The sequence below is a fragment of the Takifugu flavidus genome, chromosome 20 (genome assembly GCF_003711565.1).
Source record: "Takifugu flavidus isolate HTHZ2018 chromosome 20, ASM371156v2, whole genome shotgun sequence".
NCBI lineage: Eukaryota > Metazoa > Chordata > Actinopteri > Tetraodontiformes > Tetraodontidae > Takifugu > Takifugu flavidus.
In genome coordinates this window covers 1,654,610-1,674,421 of record NC_079539.1, presented here as the reverse complement: position 1 = coordinate 1,674,421, position 19,812 = coordinate 1,654,610, and the positions used below count along the sequence as shown (strand labels likewise).

At 47.9% G+C, this 19,812-nt stretch overlaps 1 protein-coding gene across 1 annotated transcript; it reads left to right on the top strand.

Moving 5' to 3' along the window:
• Positions 1-214: 214 nt before the first annotated feature.
• ass1 (argininosuccinate synthase 1) lies at positions 215-17,127 on the top strand. The gene is made up of 15 exons (XM_057019825.1): positions 215-556; positions 1,050-1,169; positions 1,710-1,778; positions 1,862-2,050; positions 2,458-2,514; positions 2,593-2,667; positions 3,084-3,154; positions 3,240-3,270; positions 7,485-7,575; positions 9,416-9,500; positions 9,739-9,803; positions 12,317-12,448; positions 13,633-13,789; positions 15,865-15,930; positions 16,011-17,127. The coding sequence occupies exons 2-15, from the start codon at positions 1,068-1,070 to the stop codon at positions 16,057-16,059; spliced, it is 1,239 nt and encodes a 412-aa protein (XP_056875805.1). The 5' UTR covers positions 215-556; positions 1,050-1,067; the 3' UTR covers positions 16,060-17,127.
• Positions 17,128-19,812: the final 2,685 nt, after the last annotated feature.

Below are 19,812 nucleotides of genomic sequence, written 5' to 3'. Positions count from 1 at the left end.
AAAAAAAATGAGGCCTTAAAATTAAGTGCATTAATATTTAGTGTGTCTGAGAATAATAAATATGGGTATTGGGACTAAATCATGGAGCTGTTTTCCTGTTAAAGTTCATGTTGGCCATCATGGCGCGCCAGCGTCGCGTTGATTCTACGTCACCACCACGCTGCACTCCTATTAGATCTTGAGTCGAGCTCTCTGCATCTGAATTGGTGTCAGTCTTTTATCGGGAGCTCTCTTTATTCCCAAGGCCGCGACCTCGCCGGTCCATAAACGTGTCACTCTGCGCGACGCGTGACCGCCATTTTCAGAGCCACGTTGACGGTGATGTTTATTGTCTTTTGCCAAAAAAAACAAATCGCACTTTGCAGCGCCGGACCCGGGCTCCACCTGTTGCGCCGTGCGCGGCGCGAGCTGCGGGGGATCCTCCAGATCTTATTTTGACCATGTGACATTTACGCTGCGCGTGACGTCATCATGTGGATGGGCCCTTTTATTCGCTTAAAGAGTCAAACCGGTTCTGGCCACAGGGACACGTGATCTTGCATCAGTCTCGTAACTGTGGTGAGTACGAAGCTTTGACGCCGGTCTTTGACATTTTTTTAAATTTATTTTTATTATTATTTTTGTCATTTCTGGGGTTTTATCTTCGCAAACGGTGCGGACTCGTGTTGTTTGATCCGAATTTCCAAAAAGACCTGTGGATTCAACAAAACGCGCTCTCTTGATTTAAACTGAAATTCTGCGTGGAACCTGGGTTGGGCCGGTCCGCTTGGAGGGATGTTGTGATTTTACTCATCAGTGAAATAACGCAACATTTTTCGGCTGAGTTACCAGTTAGACTCCATTTTGTGTAGAATCTAATGTCCTCTGATGTAATGGGATAGAAGCCGAGGGAGGATTGCTGTTGTTATTAAAGTAAAGGCAGCAAATGCAAATTATATTCACAGCCGGTTTTGCTGCTTTAAATCCAGAAAGAACTTTGTGTTCTGAGAGCATGTTGCATTAATGGTCCAGTCTGTCACTTGTGTCAGCATGTTTTCCCTCCGCCACAGCCCCCCCACCGCCACATCATGTCTAAAGGAACAGTGGTTCTGGCCTACAGCGGAGGTCTTGACACCTCTTGTATCCTGGTTTGGCTGAAGGAGCAAGGCTATGATGTCATCACCTTCTTGGTAAGCTTCCCCTCATCTGGGCTCCTTTATTTTGCTCCCTACAGTCCCCAAAATGTCCCCCCAGAGCTCCCCTTCGTGGAAGCTGCCTGCTGCGTTTTTTGTCTTTTTTTTGGGTTTGATTTTTTTTTTTTTTTTTGCCAGCTGTGCAGTTCTAAACTGCACGACCGGCAGATTTTTGCGACTGTGTAACCTTTCAGTGAGGGGTCCAGGGGGGATGGGCAGAGGTTTACAGTCCATTTTCAACCACAGCAGAGCAGACAATCAGTAATGTAGGACAATGTCCTCTCCCTCAGAGCAGAAACTGTTGATAAAGCTGTATAATGTATGCTTTAGCCAGACGGCCCTTTTCTGTTCCTCCCAGGCACCAGCGCGTGCAGACGTTTGGTAATCGATGTGCAGTAAAGCCACAACTTTTTCAAGTCGTTAATTTAAAAGAAAATGTCCAAAGTTGCATCACGCTCCTGCAAAGTCCCGCGTTACGAAATTCTCCGAAGAAGCGTCTTGTGACGAGCTTTCCTGAAATAAACTGTGATTCTCCAGGCCAACGTCGGGCAAGACGAAGACTTTAAAGCTGCGAAGGACAAGGCTGAAACTCTGGGCGCCAAGAAGGTACCAGAAAATGATTGGTGTGTTGTTCCGCTGAGGTTTTTAAGCTTGCCTTTCATGTTCACACCTGCGCACGTGTCAAACAGGTTTTCATTGAAGACGTGCGTGCTGAGTTTGTGGAGGACTTCATCTGGCCGGCCCTGCAGGCCAACGCCATTTATGAGGACCGATACCTGCTGGGCACCGCCATCGCGCGGCCTTGTATCGCCCGCAAGCTAGTTGAGATTGCACGCAGGGAGGGCGCCCAGTTTATCTCCCATGGTGCAACAGGAAAGGTAAAACACTCTCGGTTCACATTCATCCAGCCTGTTTTTGCAGGGTTCCTTTCTGAATTAAACACACATGTTTTTTTATGCATGTTAATACAGTAACTGTTCTTGTTTTTCTTGTCTAGTTTTTTGTTACACTTTAACTGGGCTGTACAACCAGTTTGAGCTTGGGTTGGCGCCAATCATATCTGTGTCTGTCGGCTCTAGAACCTAAAAATTTTTTAAACTGGATCTGCTACCATCAGAATTTTCTTCAATTTCTGGTCAAATGAGCACAATCGGGTTGAGTTGAAGTGCAGTGCGCATGTTTGGCCTCTAGATGGAGACATGCGTCTCAATCGTGTTAAATTCATGGATTAACAGGAATGAACTGAATGAATCAATGGAACTCCTGCTAAATCTCTGCTCCTCAGGGTAATGACCAGATCCGTTTCGAGCTCTCGTGCTACGCTCTCTACCCTGAAGTTAAGGTTCGTCTGCAGCACCGTTTTTGCAAAGATTGTGCTGCTGGCTCGAACATTGAAGTCTTTCATTCCTCTCTTATTCAGGTCATCGCACCGTGGAGGATCCCTGAGTTCTACAACCGCTTCAAGGGTAGAAAAGACCTGATGGAGTACGCTCAGGTAAGGCCAGACCACAGACGGCCTCATCCCCAACTTAATTTTTTATCATTGCAGCCTGTAAAAAATCTCTCAATTTTATAAAACCCCCCCACAAAAAAACAAGAAAGTAATCGAAATATTACTAAGTACCCGTTTTTCACCACTAGAGGGAGCTCGTGTCGCGTGAGACAACACCTCTGCCTCGCGTCTCCCTCATAAACCAGTGAATGACCCGTCTAAAACGGGCTTTTCTTGCCAAATATTTTTGTTGTTTTTACTGCAGACTCTATTTGAAGGGACAAATGCATTTTTATTACACGGTATGCCATAAAACCAGTCTGAAAATCATCTCGTTGGTACTCGTTGGCAGCTTTCAGAGCGCTGTGTGAGGTCTTTGAGATGAATATAACATATCAGCTCTGTCTTTTATCCGGTAGAAACATGGAATCCCTGTTCCTGTGTCTCCTAAAGCACCCTGGAGCATGGATGCCAACCTCATGCATATCAGGTGGGCTGGTTGCATCTTTTTTTTATTTCTGAAAGTCAATTGGAAATCATGACATTCTTATACTCTAAATGATTTTACTCTGCAGCTATGAGTCTGGAATCCTGGAGAATCCCAAGGTAAGACTTGTTCCTACTGGTTTTTTTAAATGATTCAAAACTTTTATCAAAAAACCAGCTGTGAATCCTGAAGCAAAAAAAGTAATAATTAATAATAATCGGACATTATATTATTACACTATATTTTGCACAGATGCGTCCATTTATAGGCTGCCTCGCTTGATGAACATCTGTATTTTAGGCACCATGAACATCTGGACATTAGCTCTTATCTGTTGGTGAGCAACAGTAGTAGGCGGTAAGGCCTCCGTCCCCCCAGATGAGCCATGCCAGCCATGGTACAAACTCCCACACTGCGTCTCATGGGTGAGACAGTTTGATCTCTGTGCGGGGTCAAAGGTCAGAGCACTACATACAGGTTGGCCCCTGTGACCCCCAGAGCTCCCATCTTTTGGTTGCTGTGTCTGTGTATGTGTCTGTCCTCACCCTGGGTCCTCGCCGGGCCCTGGGAAGAGCCCGGGACACACAGACACTGACTTGTCGTCAGCAACGCTTCGACTAATTCCCAATTTCATGGGAGCCAGGGAGGGGGAAGGGTTAGGGCGTTGCGCCCAGCTGGGGCCTCCTGAGTTCTAGCCCCAACTCTTCGGGACCTTATTGTTCCACTGGTTGCGCCGCCGCGGGCTGCGACGTGGGAGGGGAGCCATTTCACCGTGACACCGTGACACCAAAATGTCACCAGTAACAGTAAAGTACAAAGACAGCGCGCCAGACAGATGAGTCCCCAAATGGAGCGGGGATGCAGGGGCAGGGCCGCTGTAACTCAGACCTCCATCCCTCTCGCTCTTCCTCTGGCCCTTTCCCACCCCTCCGCTGCCTCTTTAGTGGTCGGCCTGTTGAGAAATGTTTTGAAAAGAATGAGATGAGCCAGCTCAATAGCATAGCGATGCACGATGACAGTATTGTGTAAGCGATTTTATTTACCCCCCTCCCTCTTTTTTGGGGGGTCCATTTACTCCAATTTTGAATCAATTGATGGCAGTAAATTCAATGAAATATTTATGATGCAGGACTCCGCAGTGGTAAAAGGATTTGAATATATTATCCAGGGCACGAAATGATAATTTCAACTAATAATTAAGCGGTTCCACGGCCACTGCTTAATGTCTTTACAGGTACGTTTGCTGCGTACTTTTATTGAATAAAGGAACCACATTTGGGGGGCAGTTTCACCTTAAATGAAGGAGCTGCAACCAGAAACCAATAAGAACACAATAATTGCAAAACAAGTGAAATTCTCAAGATTCTGAATGACCTAGAAGGTCACCTGAAATAGTTCACCTTGTTCTAAGAGCCCTCTTCTCCATATCAGCCCCTGTTCCTACTCTGGTTACAGCCCTTAAGGCTCAGGGCAGACCTCAACTATTCAAGCCCCTCAGAACCCCCCCACCCCCCACCTGTGTTACAAAGGCCCCTCTCTGCTCAATATACTCAGATTAGGAAACGTCCAAATGGTCGCTCACGTGTTCTGCTGTAGATAAGAGTCCTCGGAGCTCTGGTTACTCAGTGATTAACAATGCATCCTTCCTGATCACCCTAAACCATCTCGCCACCAGCACAATTCCTTTTTTTATTTGCTCACCTCCAGTCCGGCGTTTTTTTTCCCTCGGAGGGGACGTGCGCCACATTTGGGGAGGTGGTTCTGAAGTAAAAGGCTTATTTAAAGAGAACAGCGAGCTTCATCCATATCGCATCGTCAGGGTCAATTTCCTTTGAAATGTAGAGGATGTTTACCTCCATTAGTGTCATGTGGAACTTTGAAAACGGCAGAAAAGAGCTAATTTAGGGAAGAACGGGCAACTCAAGTCGTTGAAATTCTGGGAATGTTTCCAATAGAATTCCATCAGATATGAATTCTTTCCATACAGTATTCCCAGTATTTCAAGTTAGATGTTCCTTCATCTGTTGTTGTTTTTTCGACATTATCTCAGGCCCTTTTCCCAGAGCTTTATTACTCACCGTGGCTTTTCTGTCCATCTTTGAGAATGTTTATCCAGTGCTCCAACTGTTGGACCTCGCTGCAGCCCCTAACCCCCCCCCCCCCATGTCCCTCCATGCATGAGCAGTTGTTCCCAGCCTGAGGCAGCCTGACACTTGTCCCGAGTCATTAAAACATCACCTCAGTCTTAATTATAGCCTCTGTCAGTGAGCTTCCCCGCGCCCGTCGCCCCCTTTGATCAGTTCGCCGGCGAGCAGACATAAAGAAGCGTAACGCACAGCCCCCCCCCCCCCCCCCCCCCCTTCCCCCCCCGCTCACCTAGAGGAAATGAAAAGTTGTTTTCTCCTGGTCGCATGGCTGGCTGGAAAGATAGATGGATAGAGGACTGCCTGTGGGGAGAGGAAGTGGGCCTGCAGGTGGATGTGTGCACGTGAATGTGTGCTTTGAAGCGGAGCGGCCGGCGTTTGTCGGGTGCCTTCGCTGCCCTCGGGTCTGATTGGTCTGACCCGTCTCCCTCGGCGAGTGCGCCCCGCGTCCACCTCGCCGTTACTGTCATTTGACTCCGCTGGCGTGGCTGTGAAAATTCCCCCCAGCGTTAAGGATGGAGCGATACCCCCGGAACGTCGTTGGAACGTTTCGTGTTTGTCTCAATTTGCCGCGCTTGCATTTTAGGGAGAAGGACAGACTTGAAACATGGTGATTTAGGCGTCATTTCCGAACCATTGCGCCACAGTCGTCTTTTCCCCAGTTCCCCTCTCGACTCTCCCTTTTTCCTCCTCCTGCCTCCCCCTCTCCCTCCTGTCACCTCAGCTTCTTTTGGGCTCCGTTGGCTCCGATTGAAAGCCAATGAGGCAACTAATGTGTGGAAAGATAGAAATTTACTTTGCTTTAAGTCCGTGCGTCAGCCGTCTCCACGTTTAGCACAACAATGTCTCGGAGGCGAAGGTGTCCAAAGGAGCCGCTCGGTGCTACACGATGGAGCGCTTCATGCCCCATTTCTCACCAATAACCTCCCCCTCGCCTCGCCTCGCCTCCCGCCTTCTTTCTCTTTACCTTTCCCTCTGTTTCTGGGCCGTGGCTTGGGGACAGGTCCACCTGCGGGGGGCTTGAATTGAAATGCATTGATCTTTCGCTCACTGGAAACAAGCTTATTCCACCTTTTTCTTTCTTTGTATCAAAAAGCCCATCAAGTGCACGAGTGCACGCTTTCCTTTCAAGCGGGTGTTTTCCGGGATTATTTATCAAAAAGGCATTTCTACGAGGTGTTCCAAGTTCATATATGTATTTAACTTTAGCAAGAAAAGGGAAATTATTGGATGCTTCTCGAGAATAGTGAGGATTTTTCTTGGATTTTAAGTCAACTAAAACTCATTTTGGTTGTAGTTGGGGCAGCTGAAATCACATGGATACGACATCATCCACAACAAATACCATCACAGGATGTTGCGTGACACCGCGTTGGGACACCTATAGCAACTGTCAAGTTTTAGATTCTTCAGGATTTAAAATTCAGATCCTTTCCCCCCCAAACCATCAAAGGCTTTTTAGGCTTTTTCTCCCCCTGTAGATTTGCTCTCATTTGGCATCTTTCAAGGCGCTGAGGCAGAAAATAAAGGAAAGGAAGATGGGCCCTTTCCCAGTCAATTTTGGTGTTTAGTTAAAAGGAAAGGAAAGTGATTGCGCCGCTCGTTTTCTCCTGGGTGACAGGCGACGAGCAGATGCCGATTAGTTATTGTATGATGATTTACTGTCTGGTAAAGCTTTCCATTTAAATGCACCCAGTGGTTATTTTGCATAGTTCCCCCCCCCTGCAATTTGCCTCAGCTCAGAGGACATTGGCCGCCGTCTTGTCCTAATGCTGTGTAATTGTTGCAGGGCCGCATCGCTGGGCACACGCGTCGGCCTGTCACCCTCGCTCGGCTCCCCCACCAGGAGCGAACAAAGTTGTTTCTATGTGTAAAAAAAAAAAAAATGCAAGCGCGTTTAAATTTCATCAGAGAGGATGAATAGATCATTCAGGGGACGGATCTGTCATAACAGCAGGTGTGTTTGGAGTGTTTCCCGGTCTCCTCCCAGTATTCCCAGTCTTTTTTTGTGTGAGGAAAGTGAAACCAACCAGAGAAAAATGTAGAACGTGGGTTTCCTCCCACCTCTTGATGGCTTTCTCAGCTCTCCTTTGCGTCCATCCTCCTCTCTTCCTCTCCGCCTTCTCTGGAGACGTCGGCGACCTTCTCGCCACCGTGTGTGAAATGGAGTGAATTTGTGTGTTTTTCAGCAACATGCCCCGGCTGACCTGTACATGATGACCAAGAACCCGGAAGATTCTCCCAATAGCGCCGATGTCCTTGAGATTGAGTTCAAGAACGGTCGGTACAAATAATTTTTCGTTTTTTTTTTAAAAACAAAAAACACTTTAATAAGAAAAGATTCTGTTTTTTCCATGTAACACACACATGAGCTCCATAAGAGGGGTCTCACCACCTTGTATCTCTTGGCTTTGGTCAACGGTGGCGTTTATCGCCGAGGGGCGACGGCTCCGGCGCTGACCCGGCTGCACATTATCGCCATTCCTGGCCACCCAGACTCGTCCTCAGCTCCACATGACATTACTCGTCCCTAAGCTTCTGTGTTTGTGCCCAGGGGGGCACAAACAGGCCGGAAGCATTAAGTCCAGCTAATACACCAAGCCCTGAGGGGCCAGAGAAACATTCATCAGATACTTCGCCACGAGAGTCGGCGGGAAGTGGAAAGTGTCACATGTTTGCACAAAGGGAGGACGGAGAAGAAACGTCCACGCCTGAGGCAGATGGCACAGACGCCTGCTCTCTAGCGAGGAGATCACTCGGCGGAGGGACACTGGAGGACTCGCTGGACAGTTTCTGGAGCTGTAATGGTGATTTGCAGGGAGCATTAGTGAGCGTTGGAAAAACGCAGCCGGAGATCAGATGTGTCTGCGGTGGCGCGGCGACGCCTGGGCCGCATTTTCGGGCTGTTTTCACACACGTCCCCTGTGCTTTTTTTATTGAGCACCCGATGACAAAAGCTGTTTTAGTTGTCCGAACAAAGGCTGGAGCCTACTCCTCCCTCTGAGCACAAGATCAGCACAAGAATGTTTCATTGCAGTCCCCCTCCCACCTTTTCATCCCTGCCCTTTCTCACCAAAGTTTTCTCACTGATTAAAAAAGAATATTTAACAACAGGAACCTTTTCCCCCTGTCAAACACTCCATTCCCCGTTCCTCTCCCCCTTTTTTCAGGAAAATATTTTCATCCCTCCCTCCTTTCAGGCCAGAGAGGTAGAGAGGAAAAATGTAAAGCAGTAATTTTTCCTACAGCTGTGTCTGCGCTCCTATTGTCTGCACTGTTAGGCCGCGAGAACCTGAAGAAAAGGACCCCGGGGGGGAAAAAAAGAGCCCTCGGTGAATGACAGAACCCGCACGATGGAGACAGCGATGGAAACAAGGAAGAGAGGCCGGCCGCTTTACTCCCACGTTTAGACATTTGATTTATTTAAACTTTTAATCTAATTATTAGATATGTGGGGAGGGTGTTTTAGCAGCGCGTCATCCGCACGGGCCTTTCGTGCACTCTGAGGCGCCCGTTTCACGTCCATGGGAGCGCCGGGATTCCCGCGATACGAGAATGGGTCGGCAACAAAGCATTTTTCAAGTCACTCACATGTGGGGGCAGAAGAGCCTGACAGCTGGAAGTGTGTATACAAGGAGAGGGAATATCAGCAGGTTTCCTCTGAAGCTCGCTCACACACACACACGCACACGCACGCACACACACACGCACACGAGTCGTTGCTTTGCCGCCACCTTTGGCCCGTGTGGCTCATTGAAGGCCATGAACGGAACAGGTCCTGACAGTGATTGATGCGTGATGAAGTGTGTGTGTTGGAGACAAGGCGCTAACAAGAGGCTGCGTTTAATATGATGAGGCCGCACATGCGCAGAAACGTGCACCAGCGCCCAAAACGCCTCGGCGAACAAAGCCGCGTGAGTAATTGAATTAGGTAAAGGCCTGCCCACGATTTCACAGCTTTCAAAGGAGCAGAGCCTTTGAATTTATTAGCTATTCTCTCTGACCCCTTTTTCTGGTTGTTGTCACTTTTCGCTGACGGCCATTGATTTCAGGGGTTCATGAACGTTTCTTTATTGTTTTTTAAATAAATTTCATATAATGCGGCTGTTTTCTGTTTCAGGAGTGCCGATCAAAGTGGTCGATGTGAAGCAGGGCACCTCCAAGAGCTCTCCGCTGGATATTTTTTCATATCTCAACGTTATCGGGTGAGAATCGATCTACTACATCTCATATTAGCCCCCCCCCCATTAATTAGCATAACTGAAACACCTCGGTGGTACCGACTGGATTCATGTGCAAATGAGTATCGGTACTGGAGGTGCTGTTGCTGTGGTTGTTTCTGACTTGTAGGCGAGTTGAACTCTTATCCAGCTCTAAGTGCTTCTTTGTGAAATGGCCGTCCTAAAGGTGAAATTAACGTGTCCCCGCCTGTCTGTCTCGCAGCGGCAACCACGGCGTGGGCAGGATTGACATCGTCGAGAACCGTTTCATTGGCATGAAGTCCCGCGGTAAGAAATTATCGAAAATTATACTTCAATTCGTTTGTCATTTCTCAATTTGTGCCAATTTAGCCTGCATTTACGCGCCGTGAGTGCAGCGAGGTAGAGGGGCTTCGAGTCCCAAAAACACCAGAACATTTTAATTCTACATCGGTTCAAAAGCTTTCCTTTCAGTAGCCGGGCTTTCACGCAATTTGCGGTTATTTTACATGAGTGCTTTAGGTGTCACACTTTCTATTCTGCTTCCATCAAAAGCCGGCTGGATGGCAAACACGCGCTCTCTTTCAAAAGGAAATCTGTTCCTCTGGTTCACCTGGAATCATGGACTTCCCATCACTTATGCATGCACACACAGAAAGAAAACACACACAGTGTGAACAAGGTATCAATGTTTGTGCGCCGCTGGACACAAACAAATACGCAGTTGATGGTGCAAGTGCACACGCGGTCACAGGGAGGTTTTTGTCTCTGTCTTTGGGATCAACAGGCAGCAGCGAAAGGTTATTTCCGAGGTCTCTACATGCGTTAGGACAGCACACAAGGGCACACACACACACACACACACACACACACTGTGATTGCCAAATGGACCGGCCAACGCACTGCGGCTGCAGAAAAACTTGGCAGGTAGAAATTGGAAAATGGGAAGCCCACATTTCGAGCCCTTTGGCTGAACAAAAGCTCTGAGCTTTTTTTCCCCCAATCTCAAGCTGTATCGAAAGGTGGTGCTCAAGGTGTCCGACCGGCTGAATGACTGCCGCGGCGTGTACCCGCCAGTCCGCTGCGTAATGGCAGTCGCCTATACGCACAAAAGACGATGGGAGGGACTGAATGGGAACATGTCAAACCTATTTGTGAGGGGTCAGGGAGGTGGAGAGCGCTGAAATGGTTTGTCAAGAATGTTGTCACTGCTGCTACAAAACATTCGACAGACTAACATTTTCCCACCTGTCAGCGGGCTGTCAGGTCCGTGACCTGTGCGTCTCGGAAGAGTCGCCCCTTTCAGCAACAGGAAATGCCTCTGTCCGTCGATGTCCACTGTCAAAATCAAAATCAAGTTGTTGTCAAAGCTAAAAACTTTCCAGGCATTTCTTCTGTACATCTTAAAATTGAATGCATCCACCAATATCATGGTTGCTTATCAGTCCAGGTCTGATCAGCCTTAAGAAAGATAGAGATGCTTCATATTTAAACCTCGGGACTAAATATTCACATCAGTGAATCCTTTTTACCCAAATGTGAAGGTTTTGCCCTTTGATATCAGACTGCCAGTTTGCTCCAAAGGTCAGAGGTCATCAGCTCAAGAAGATATCCCCCCTGACCCGAACCACCTCTTGCCTGCAGCGCGGTTAGCATACCTGCACTAACCGTATAAAAGACTAAAACTTTAAAAACCACTGGAGGTGCTTTCCATTCAGCTTAACTAGCCAGCCTCAGATGGAGCTTAGCCAGATAGCATTTCATTGTTTGCCCCACACTCTAAGCTAGCTCTTTGGAGCTGTTAAGCCAAGCTGTGTTTGAGGGCAGTTTTAACTTATTTATCTGATAGAGCAGACGGAAGTGTCCCTACGTGTCCTGTGCGGACCTGAATCACTAAAAGCCACGAGCCATTGTCACTCAGGCGACAACCTTTTAAGGCTTAAGACAATTAGCAGCTCGGCTAAGCTCAGCTTTTGGCCACTAGCATGAAAGGCTTCTCCATTTTCAGACCCCGGCACTGTAGTATTTGGGGTCAGACAGATTTGGACTCATAAATCCGGATGGAGTCAAGTAAAAAGTTCTAGTTTTCTGAAAAGATTGCTTTTGAAGTTTTGATGTCTGTTTGGCAGCGCGGTTTGAATTGAGGGGGAGGTCACCGTCATACAGACTGACACATAATGTGAAGAACCATGTTTTCAGAATCATTGCTCAGTTTTTGAACGTTTCAGCTCGAGCTAAAATGGATGTCATTGATAAAGCTCCTATTTGGGTTGTCAGATGCGTCTGGCAGCATTTTCCTTTGCCCTCCTTTTGTTTTTGCTGACACTTGATTGACGGCTTCATTTCTCCTGTCATCTACCTCATCTTTTCTCCTCTCAACCCTCCCCCCTCCTGTCCAGAGGGGGTAAATTGCAGGGTAGGCAGAGTCCTGGTCCGGGCTCCAGGCTGGCAGGGGCCTCCTACCCTGTCATTTACCCAGGACAGGCTCATCCGTGGTTCAGTGAAGGCTTGTCTGTCAAGACAGCTGATGGATAATCAAGCCACTCGCGGTTGCGTAAGAGCTCGGGTTGGTTGTTGTTGTGAATTGCCTCTGATGGAGATAATGATGATGGAGCGTTATGGTTCTGACAAAATTAGCAGATGTATTGGAGAAAACTACCCGCACCCTTTCTGCGTGTTCCACGAAAAGGCGTTATTTGGGTCTCACAAATGCGTCGATCTATATTAGAGCTTAAATATGACGCTGGGAGAGACGGGCTAGTAGAGACGAGCATTTCTCTGCTAACAGCAACAATAACAACTGTGTTTCCCCTCTGCGTCAGGGATATATGAAACCCCGGGAGGTACGATTCTGTTGAAGGCCCATTTAGACATCGAAACCTTCACCATGGACAAAGAGGTGCGTCGGATCAAACAGGGACTGGGGATCAAGTTCTCTGAACTGGTGTACAACGGTAAGACCCTCGAATGCATCACCTAAATGAGATCGTTTCACTTCTTTTAGCCTCGGGTTTTACATCTTGTGGTGGTTGTTGTTGTTGTTGTTGTCGCCACGCTGGAGCGTACCTGCACCCGCGGCGCGTGTTTGCACGTGTGCGCTGAGCTTCTCTTGGCTCAGGTGTCTTAATCCTCCCTTCTGCTCCGTCTTCACTCCTCCTGTACTTTTATCCCCATAATAGGATCAGCGCCATTAGAGACCGGCTACTGGGCCACTTGGGTTAGACCCTCCAGAGACGAGAAGCAAACGCAGGCAGAGATTAAACCCATTGTGGATTTAAATCATTTATAAGTGCAGAGAAATGGCAGGTGGATTGTTAACATAAACCCCAGCCAGCCTTCTGTCTCGCATCTGTTTCATCCGAAGAAGTAGAGGCGTAAAGGTTTAACCGTGGTGCACTTCAGTCTCTGGATTTAAAATCTTCAAAATGATCCTGTATCTATTTAAACTCAGTCATACCGTCATTGTTACACTTTCCGTTTGGACTGTAAACTGCGCGCCGTTGTTATGTCTGGTGCCAATGAAAGCGGGGAAAAGATTGTCTTTGAACGTGGCCAGACGATGAGGTGGAGGTCAGCTGCTGATGAGAGGAGGACCCCTGCTGAGCGAGGCGTGCCTGACCTCTGAACATACACAGACGCATCCCTGAACCATCTGTCTCAGAGACGGATGGCCACGTCTCTAAAATGGGACAAAAGAAACGGGCTGGATGAACTTCACCTGGCCCGCCGACGCCCAGTAACCACCTTTTAGAGCCCGCTGCTGCTAATTGGAGGGTTTGCGGTGTCTATTTCAATTTGTCCTCACTGCACAACATTGTGTTGAGAAACTGTAGCCGTCTCTTGTCCTTTTATACGACAATCCGCGAAATAATCCTGGAAAATTCTATATTTTCCCTGTCATCATTGTTCAACAGTCTTAAAAATAAATATGAGTGAGGGAAGGTTTTAAATGGGTGTGATCTGCATTCTCACCGCTAGGTGTCGCTAAATCGGGTATAATAGCTATAAAAGCCCTTAAATTTTACAAAACGTCTGCGTTTTCTAAGGGTTTTTATATTCCTAAAGACACAATTAACAATGTTGGATGGATATTCTTGTGTTATATTTGTGCTTTTCGTAATTTCCTTGTCGTCTTCAGGTTTCTGGTACAGTCCAGAGTGTGAGTTTGTGCGCCACTGCATCAACAAATCACAGGAGAACGTGGAGGGCAAAGTCCAGCTGTCCATCTTCAAGGGCCAGGTCTACATCCTGGGACGAGAGTCACCCAAGTCCCTCTACAACGAGGAGCTGGTCAGGTGAGCGGGGGCAGAATCAACACGCGTGCGTCACTCGTTGCGACGTGACATCTGCTTCTGGCTGCTCCGGGTGCAGCTCAGCTATGCCGCGTTTTCACCAGATACCTTCTGCTTTGCTCAGTTTGCCCGGGTTCTCTTTGACCTCCTCAACACACTAAACTGGCCCTTTCTCACAAAGACATCAGAGATGTGTCAGGCTCAGTTCCTGGAGGGCAGACCGTAACCCCAGCCCTCCTCCCGCTGCACCCCCGTGGCCTCTTAAGTGTGGTAACAGTGGGTTTGTTCAGGATGCTGACCCCTGATGCCCTCTGGGCAGGCTCAGCACTGACCAAAGTAAAAACCCGTCCATATGCCACCGTGTCTCCCCTTCAGTCACACACACGCTCCAGTTGTACCCTTGAGTCAGACAGTTAATGGCATTTTTCAGCGAGGAAAGAGAGAGAAGGGATTTTAGGAGGAAAGTTCACAAGCATGACGCTAGTTACACAGGTCAGGAGCAGTAAGAAAAGGGTGTCTGTCGCACAGTCGACCATTCGATTCTGTTGCTTGATGGATCAAGCCTGTATGCAGATGTTCGGCCACTTGAGATCTTTTTACTGCTGTCGTTTCAATTAGTTGATGTTTTGTTGTTGTTGTTGTTGTTGTTGCACGCCAGCGTCATACTGTGGCGCCACGCTGCTGCTGAAAAGCTGCTTTTGTCCACAGAGGATGGCGGCAGACAATAGTTATTAGAAAAGGTTTATTTTATAAAACCTACCCCATATTTACCATATTGGTAAAAATGTGAACATTTCCTGCACCGCTACCTATTGAGCAGAGAGAATTTAACTGCTAAATGCACATAAAATGGAGCAGACAATGATATAGGAAGGGAATAAATCTGAAGTTTTGAAGCCGTGGGCAAGTATTTAACTTTACGCAGGTCTACACTCGATTTTCTACCAGAAATATGAATTGAATGCTAATTTCTATTGATCGGAAATGAGACATAAGCTGCAGTATATGCACTTTCCCTGGCAGCCATACACCTGGAAGCAGCGATCTCACCTTACACACACACTTGTCTCGGCATGACAGCCTGCCACAATCGCTCTAATACACACACAGAGCAGATTAGGCATGAACCCCCCGCTGACACCCTGTTGCCTCTCCGCAGGTAACAGTAAACGGCGTCATTAACACAGTGGTAACACGGTCCGTCACTGCGCCCATCTGAGTCACAAATGTCACCCTCCTCCTCGTCCACTGGCTCCGCTCTCAATTAGACTGCAGGGTTTCTTAAAGGAGTACATGAAATATCCCCTGCTACACACACACACACACACACACACACACACACACAAACGGGGTACCATATTCTTTCAAGCCACTCACTCATAATGGTTCTCAGGTGCCGGGCAGGGAGTCTTGTATTGAGAGTTGATGATTTAGTTGTCGCTCGTTCTTTTTCAAGTGTTTATCCTATCATTTGTTGGCAATTTCCTCCTTTGCTAAGTGCTTTTGAAGAATAAGTGCAAGCTGTACATCAGGAGTTGGGGGTGTCACGGGGAGGAGAGGACTCGGTGAGGGAGTGTATTAAGCACTGCAGGTAGAAACTGCTGTAATTACACAGCGCACGGATGGTCTTTGTGAGGCGCACGCAAAGAAGAAATGACTTCACAACGAGCGGCCGAAAACAAAATCGAACACGCCAAGGCACGAGTTATGGTTTCAGCGTTGGAATAGAAGAGCCGGATAAAAACATAAACCTGCGACTTCAGATTACAAAATCATCCTGACATGACAGCTCGGAGTTGATATGATGGGATTGTTTTTAAAAGAAGAAAAAAAAGCCTCTTTAGTGTGCTTGTTTTTATTCCACATCATTGATTCTATTCAGGACAGACAATGGTCCAGAAACCCAAAAGAGACGCGTTCAGACGGAGATCGATGAGAACGCCATTTTCAAAAAGAGCAGATCATTTTAAAAAGTCATGTTTTCCTGGACATCGACAGGGGGCCTCTTCATCCCTGCTGCTCTGGCACCGAACATTTTTAGTCACGTCATGACCAGAATGTCTCTTTTCTTCCTCCAGCATGGACGTACAGGGCGACTACGACCCGTGCGATGCCTCCGGATTCATCCGGATCAACGCTGTCAGGTTAGCATCACCCCAGCCTGCACAGAGCAGTTTATCAATGGAGCTTTTCTAATTGTCCTACCGTCTCCTCGTCTCCGCAGGCTGAGAGAACACCACCGCCTGCAGGGTTTGTCCGCCACAAAAAATTAAAGAGGAAGTCGCCTCGTGTTCCATCAGTCTAATTCGCATCAGGATAGCTACAGCCTTTTGGACAGGTTTAGCAAGTGTTTTCAAAGTGTCTTTCTGCTTTAACTGTTCGCTTCTCATGTTGCCTGAATTATCAGCTGCATTCGATGCAGCCCACCACCGTATCCTTCCCTCCATTCTCCCCGGCGTGGGCGCCGCTGGCAGTGCACTTGCCTCTCCGGGGCTCATCCAGGGCGTCGTAGCCAGGTCGGCGTTCGGCTGACACGGCTTGTCATACCACTGCTTACAGATGACGCCCAGCTCTACCCACAACATGGACATCAAAATTGGCACCTTGTCTCTTGCTGCTAGCGAGGCTGTTCAAAAACTGGGAGTCACGATTGATGACTTTTGTCTGATCGTGTAGTCTCGGTGTCCCGGTCGTGCCGCTTTGCCTTATTTGACCTCAGAAAAATCAGGCTCTTCCTCGCCCAGCACGCCACCCATCTGCCGGTGCCCCCGTGTGCACCTGTCTGCAGCCGCTCCAGATGGTCCAGACAGGGGCGTCGTGTCTGGTCTTCAACCAACTGAAGCAGGCCCACATCACCCCACTGTTGATGGAGCTCCACTGACCACCTGTAGCTGCCCGCATCAAGTTAATTACTTCTGCTGACCTACAGAGTACGAGCTGGATCCGCTCCGCCTTAGCCCATGCTACCCCTCGTCCACTACGTTCTGTACATGAGCGTCATCGGGCAAAACTGTCCTCCTGAGCTCTGTCACCGCTACTTCTCTCCTCACAGCTTTACCTTCCTCATCTCTACTCACTTCCACTCTCTTCTCCTGTTCGTGTCCCTCTTCACTGCCTCTCCATAGCTCCGCACTGTTAGTTGCTAGTAGCACTTGTACTAGGTAGTTCAGGACTGTAAGGTAGTATTTTGGTCTCGACTGCATAGTGGCTTGATTGTGTCTCTCACTATATGTCGCTTTGGACAAAAGCGTCTGCGTCTTGATGACTAAAATGTAAACGTTTAGCTGAACCGCGGGGGCGAAAAAAGAGTTAATTGCTTCGCAAATAAAATCTCACTCATGTGTCTTTGGATTCATTACAGCAGTAAAAGAAAATATTTATCATCACTGTTGAATAGGTGAGCACAGTCCATTTATTAAAGCCTGCCTGTTTAACTCCTGGCATTTTTACAGTTACTGCCCCGTGAAGACTCCAGGGCACCAATAAGACCGTATCATATTTACATTATGTAGATGAGGCGGTAGAGGCGCGTTTGGCTTCGTCTGAGGTGAACACGGTGGCTCAGATCGCCGCTGGAGCAAAAGTAATTGCAGCCATTTCTGAGCTCAAATGCCACAAGATGGAAAGAAAACCACTTGACCATATATTTATATTTCTCGGCTCTGCGAGGGGTCTCTGGCTTGAGAGAACAGAGAAAATGGAAAAAGCCTTTTGAAGGAACAGGTGGAGTATTGAAGCATTTACTTTTTTTTTTTTCTTTTTGAACCTGATAAAACCTGTATGGAACAATAGTCCTCTGCTTTATTGATTTAAGGTTGATCTCTTCATATTTTGCGACCGTTTCTGGGTTCAGCTCACACAAACCTAAAAAAGGATTCAATATTTTGAATTGAAATCACCCAGTTTAAGGCCAGCTGCACAGAAAAGTGACCAGGGTCAGCGGTTCTCCAGTTTGTAGCAACAATGACAGCCCTGAAGATGGGCTGGGATCCTTTTACTGGTTTTCCCCTCTTAAAACCAGCATCTTAATAATGTGCCAGCTGTTTCTCTGCAGACGCCTCCCTGCTATCTGACCGCAACCACTCCTGTCCTCCTGGTTGTAGCGCTGGTCCAAAGGTAGAGTCCACAGACACGGGAGACCCCCCGCCAGGTCTAATGGGCAATGAGGGTTCCTCGGACCCTTTCAGTCCTTAAAGGGCGCCTCAGCCTCTGCTCAATTACACGGCAGGCGTCTCAGTCTTTCCCTGGTCAATTACCAGCCAGCCCCTACATTTACTGTCATGCACACACAGGTTGCAAGATAATCAGTGTCCAAAATTGCTCACTCAGAATGAAGCAATGGATGGAGAGGTATTCAGATTAGTCAGTCAAGCTGAATGGGGAGGTAGGAGGGATGTGGGGGTGGGGGGGAGGGGCAGCTATCAATCTCAATCTGGCTTCAGTAGCTGGAAGTAGGCGGATCGTGGTCACCTTTCAAGATTTATATCCGGACAGATATGATCCAGAGAAATACTCGTAGGTGTGCTCATTGTTTCAAGGACGATCAATGTTCATTTTAGGCTCCGTTTTTCTTTTCTGATCGCCCGCCCGTGCGTGCGTGCGTGCGCATACGTGCACACCTGGATCTCAGGTGGCTTGTCTGGTGTTCCGCTCTCCTCCGCCTCCCTCTTACCTGTCTCCACAGCCAGTCAGGTATGAAAACTGGCTGACACCTGACCAAGGGAATTAATCATCCTTGACCCAAGACCAATTACCCCTCATTACCCACTCTGGCCCCCTCTCTGGGGAGCGCCACGTAACAATAGCACGACATGAAAGTCGGTGGCATCACACAGCCCTAATGGATGCTCCTGCTTGTCCGCATCTCCTCGGGAGCCCAGGTCAGCAGACCTTCAAGTTCTACAACAGCAGACGCACAAAAGGGGCCCTTGTTCGGGGTCACCGTCCGTGACCTCTGGAGGTGAAGCATCAAGGCGTCAGTGAACGCAACACCAAAGCTGGAAATGGCTGAAAAAAGGCGGTTAGTAATGCAACAATAAAAGGATATTAGTCACTATTGGATGGTAACTAATTAGAAAACAGACACTTTTCAATTGATCTTGTAAACACAATCACGTCAATTTTTGCTCAGTAACAGTGAGAGTCATTTGTAATTTTGAGCACAGAAAAAGTGTATCAGGGTAAATCTGTGCTTTTCATCTGCCTGTCAGCTGATCTCTGAAAACAAACTGATGCGGGAACAATGACCACGGGGGGGCTAATTACCGCCAATTAGAGGCAGAAGCTGAAGTGGCTCCTATCCATGTAACTCAACCTCAGCGAGCTCTTTTTAAGGCTCTATTGTCATGTCAGTCCCGCTGTCCCGACCCCATTTTCCACGCTGCGCGTTTCACCCAGGTCACACACGGCCGCTTATCTGGGCTCTCAGTATCTCAGGTAACTGAGCTTCCTGCTTTAAACTGTCTGATACTTCCTACTGTCACACACCAGCCTTGTGCACGAGCCTCAAGATACTCTGATATCTCTAGAAACTCTCAATTATGCCTAATGTCTCCATGTTTGGCTTAATGCTGCATCACTTAGCCAGTGAGGGGTTGTTGCCCCAGTCCCCTGAGCTTTATATAGGATGCTAATGGCTGCTGGGGATGATGAGGTCACCCACTTATGACTAAGAAACAATAAACAAGTAACGGGCAAAAACTGGGCCATTAGGTGGACTAATAAAATACATTATTCATATTTTAAATGGATAGGGGGATAAGACAAAAATGTATGATAAAACCAGATGTCCAGCTCACCTGTGAAGGATCCGAAGCTCGGATGGCGAATTTTAGGTTTTGCCAAAAATTTCCAGGCAGCGCGAGTTGGCTTTGCCGGAAATGTCAGTGCTGCCCTCCGACAGAAGTCATCTGTCCTAATAGCTGAAATGTCCATTCATTCTCCTGAAACTTGATCTGCTGCCACAAGATCAAGAGACCATCTGTGAGGAGCTTTCATGCTGACGCAGGATCCACTCTGTGCCTCCC

What these genes read in the sequence shown, in the direction of transcription:
- ass1 (XM_057019825.1), top strand. Translation starts at nt 1,068, where the DNA reads ATGTCTAAAGGAACAGTGGTTCTGGCCTACAGCGGAGGTCTTGACACC. An exon ending in CTCTCTACCCTGAAGTTAAG is followed by an intron (nt 2,515 to 2,592) that starts GTTCGTCTGCAG and finishes TCTCTTATTCAG; the next exon opens with GTCATCGCACCGTGGAGGAT. An exon ending in GCCAACCTCATGCATATCAG is followed by an intron (nt 3,155 to 3,239) that starts GTGGGCTGGTTG and finishes TTTACTCTGCAG; the next exon opens with CTATGAGTCTGGAATCCTGG.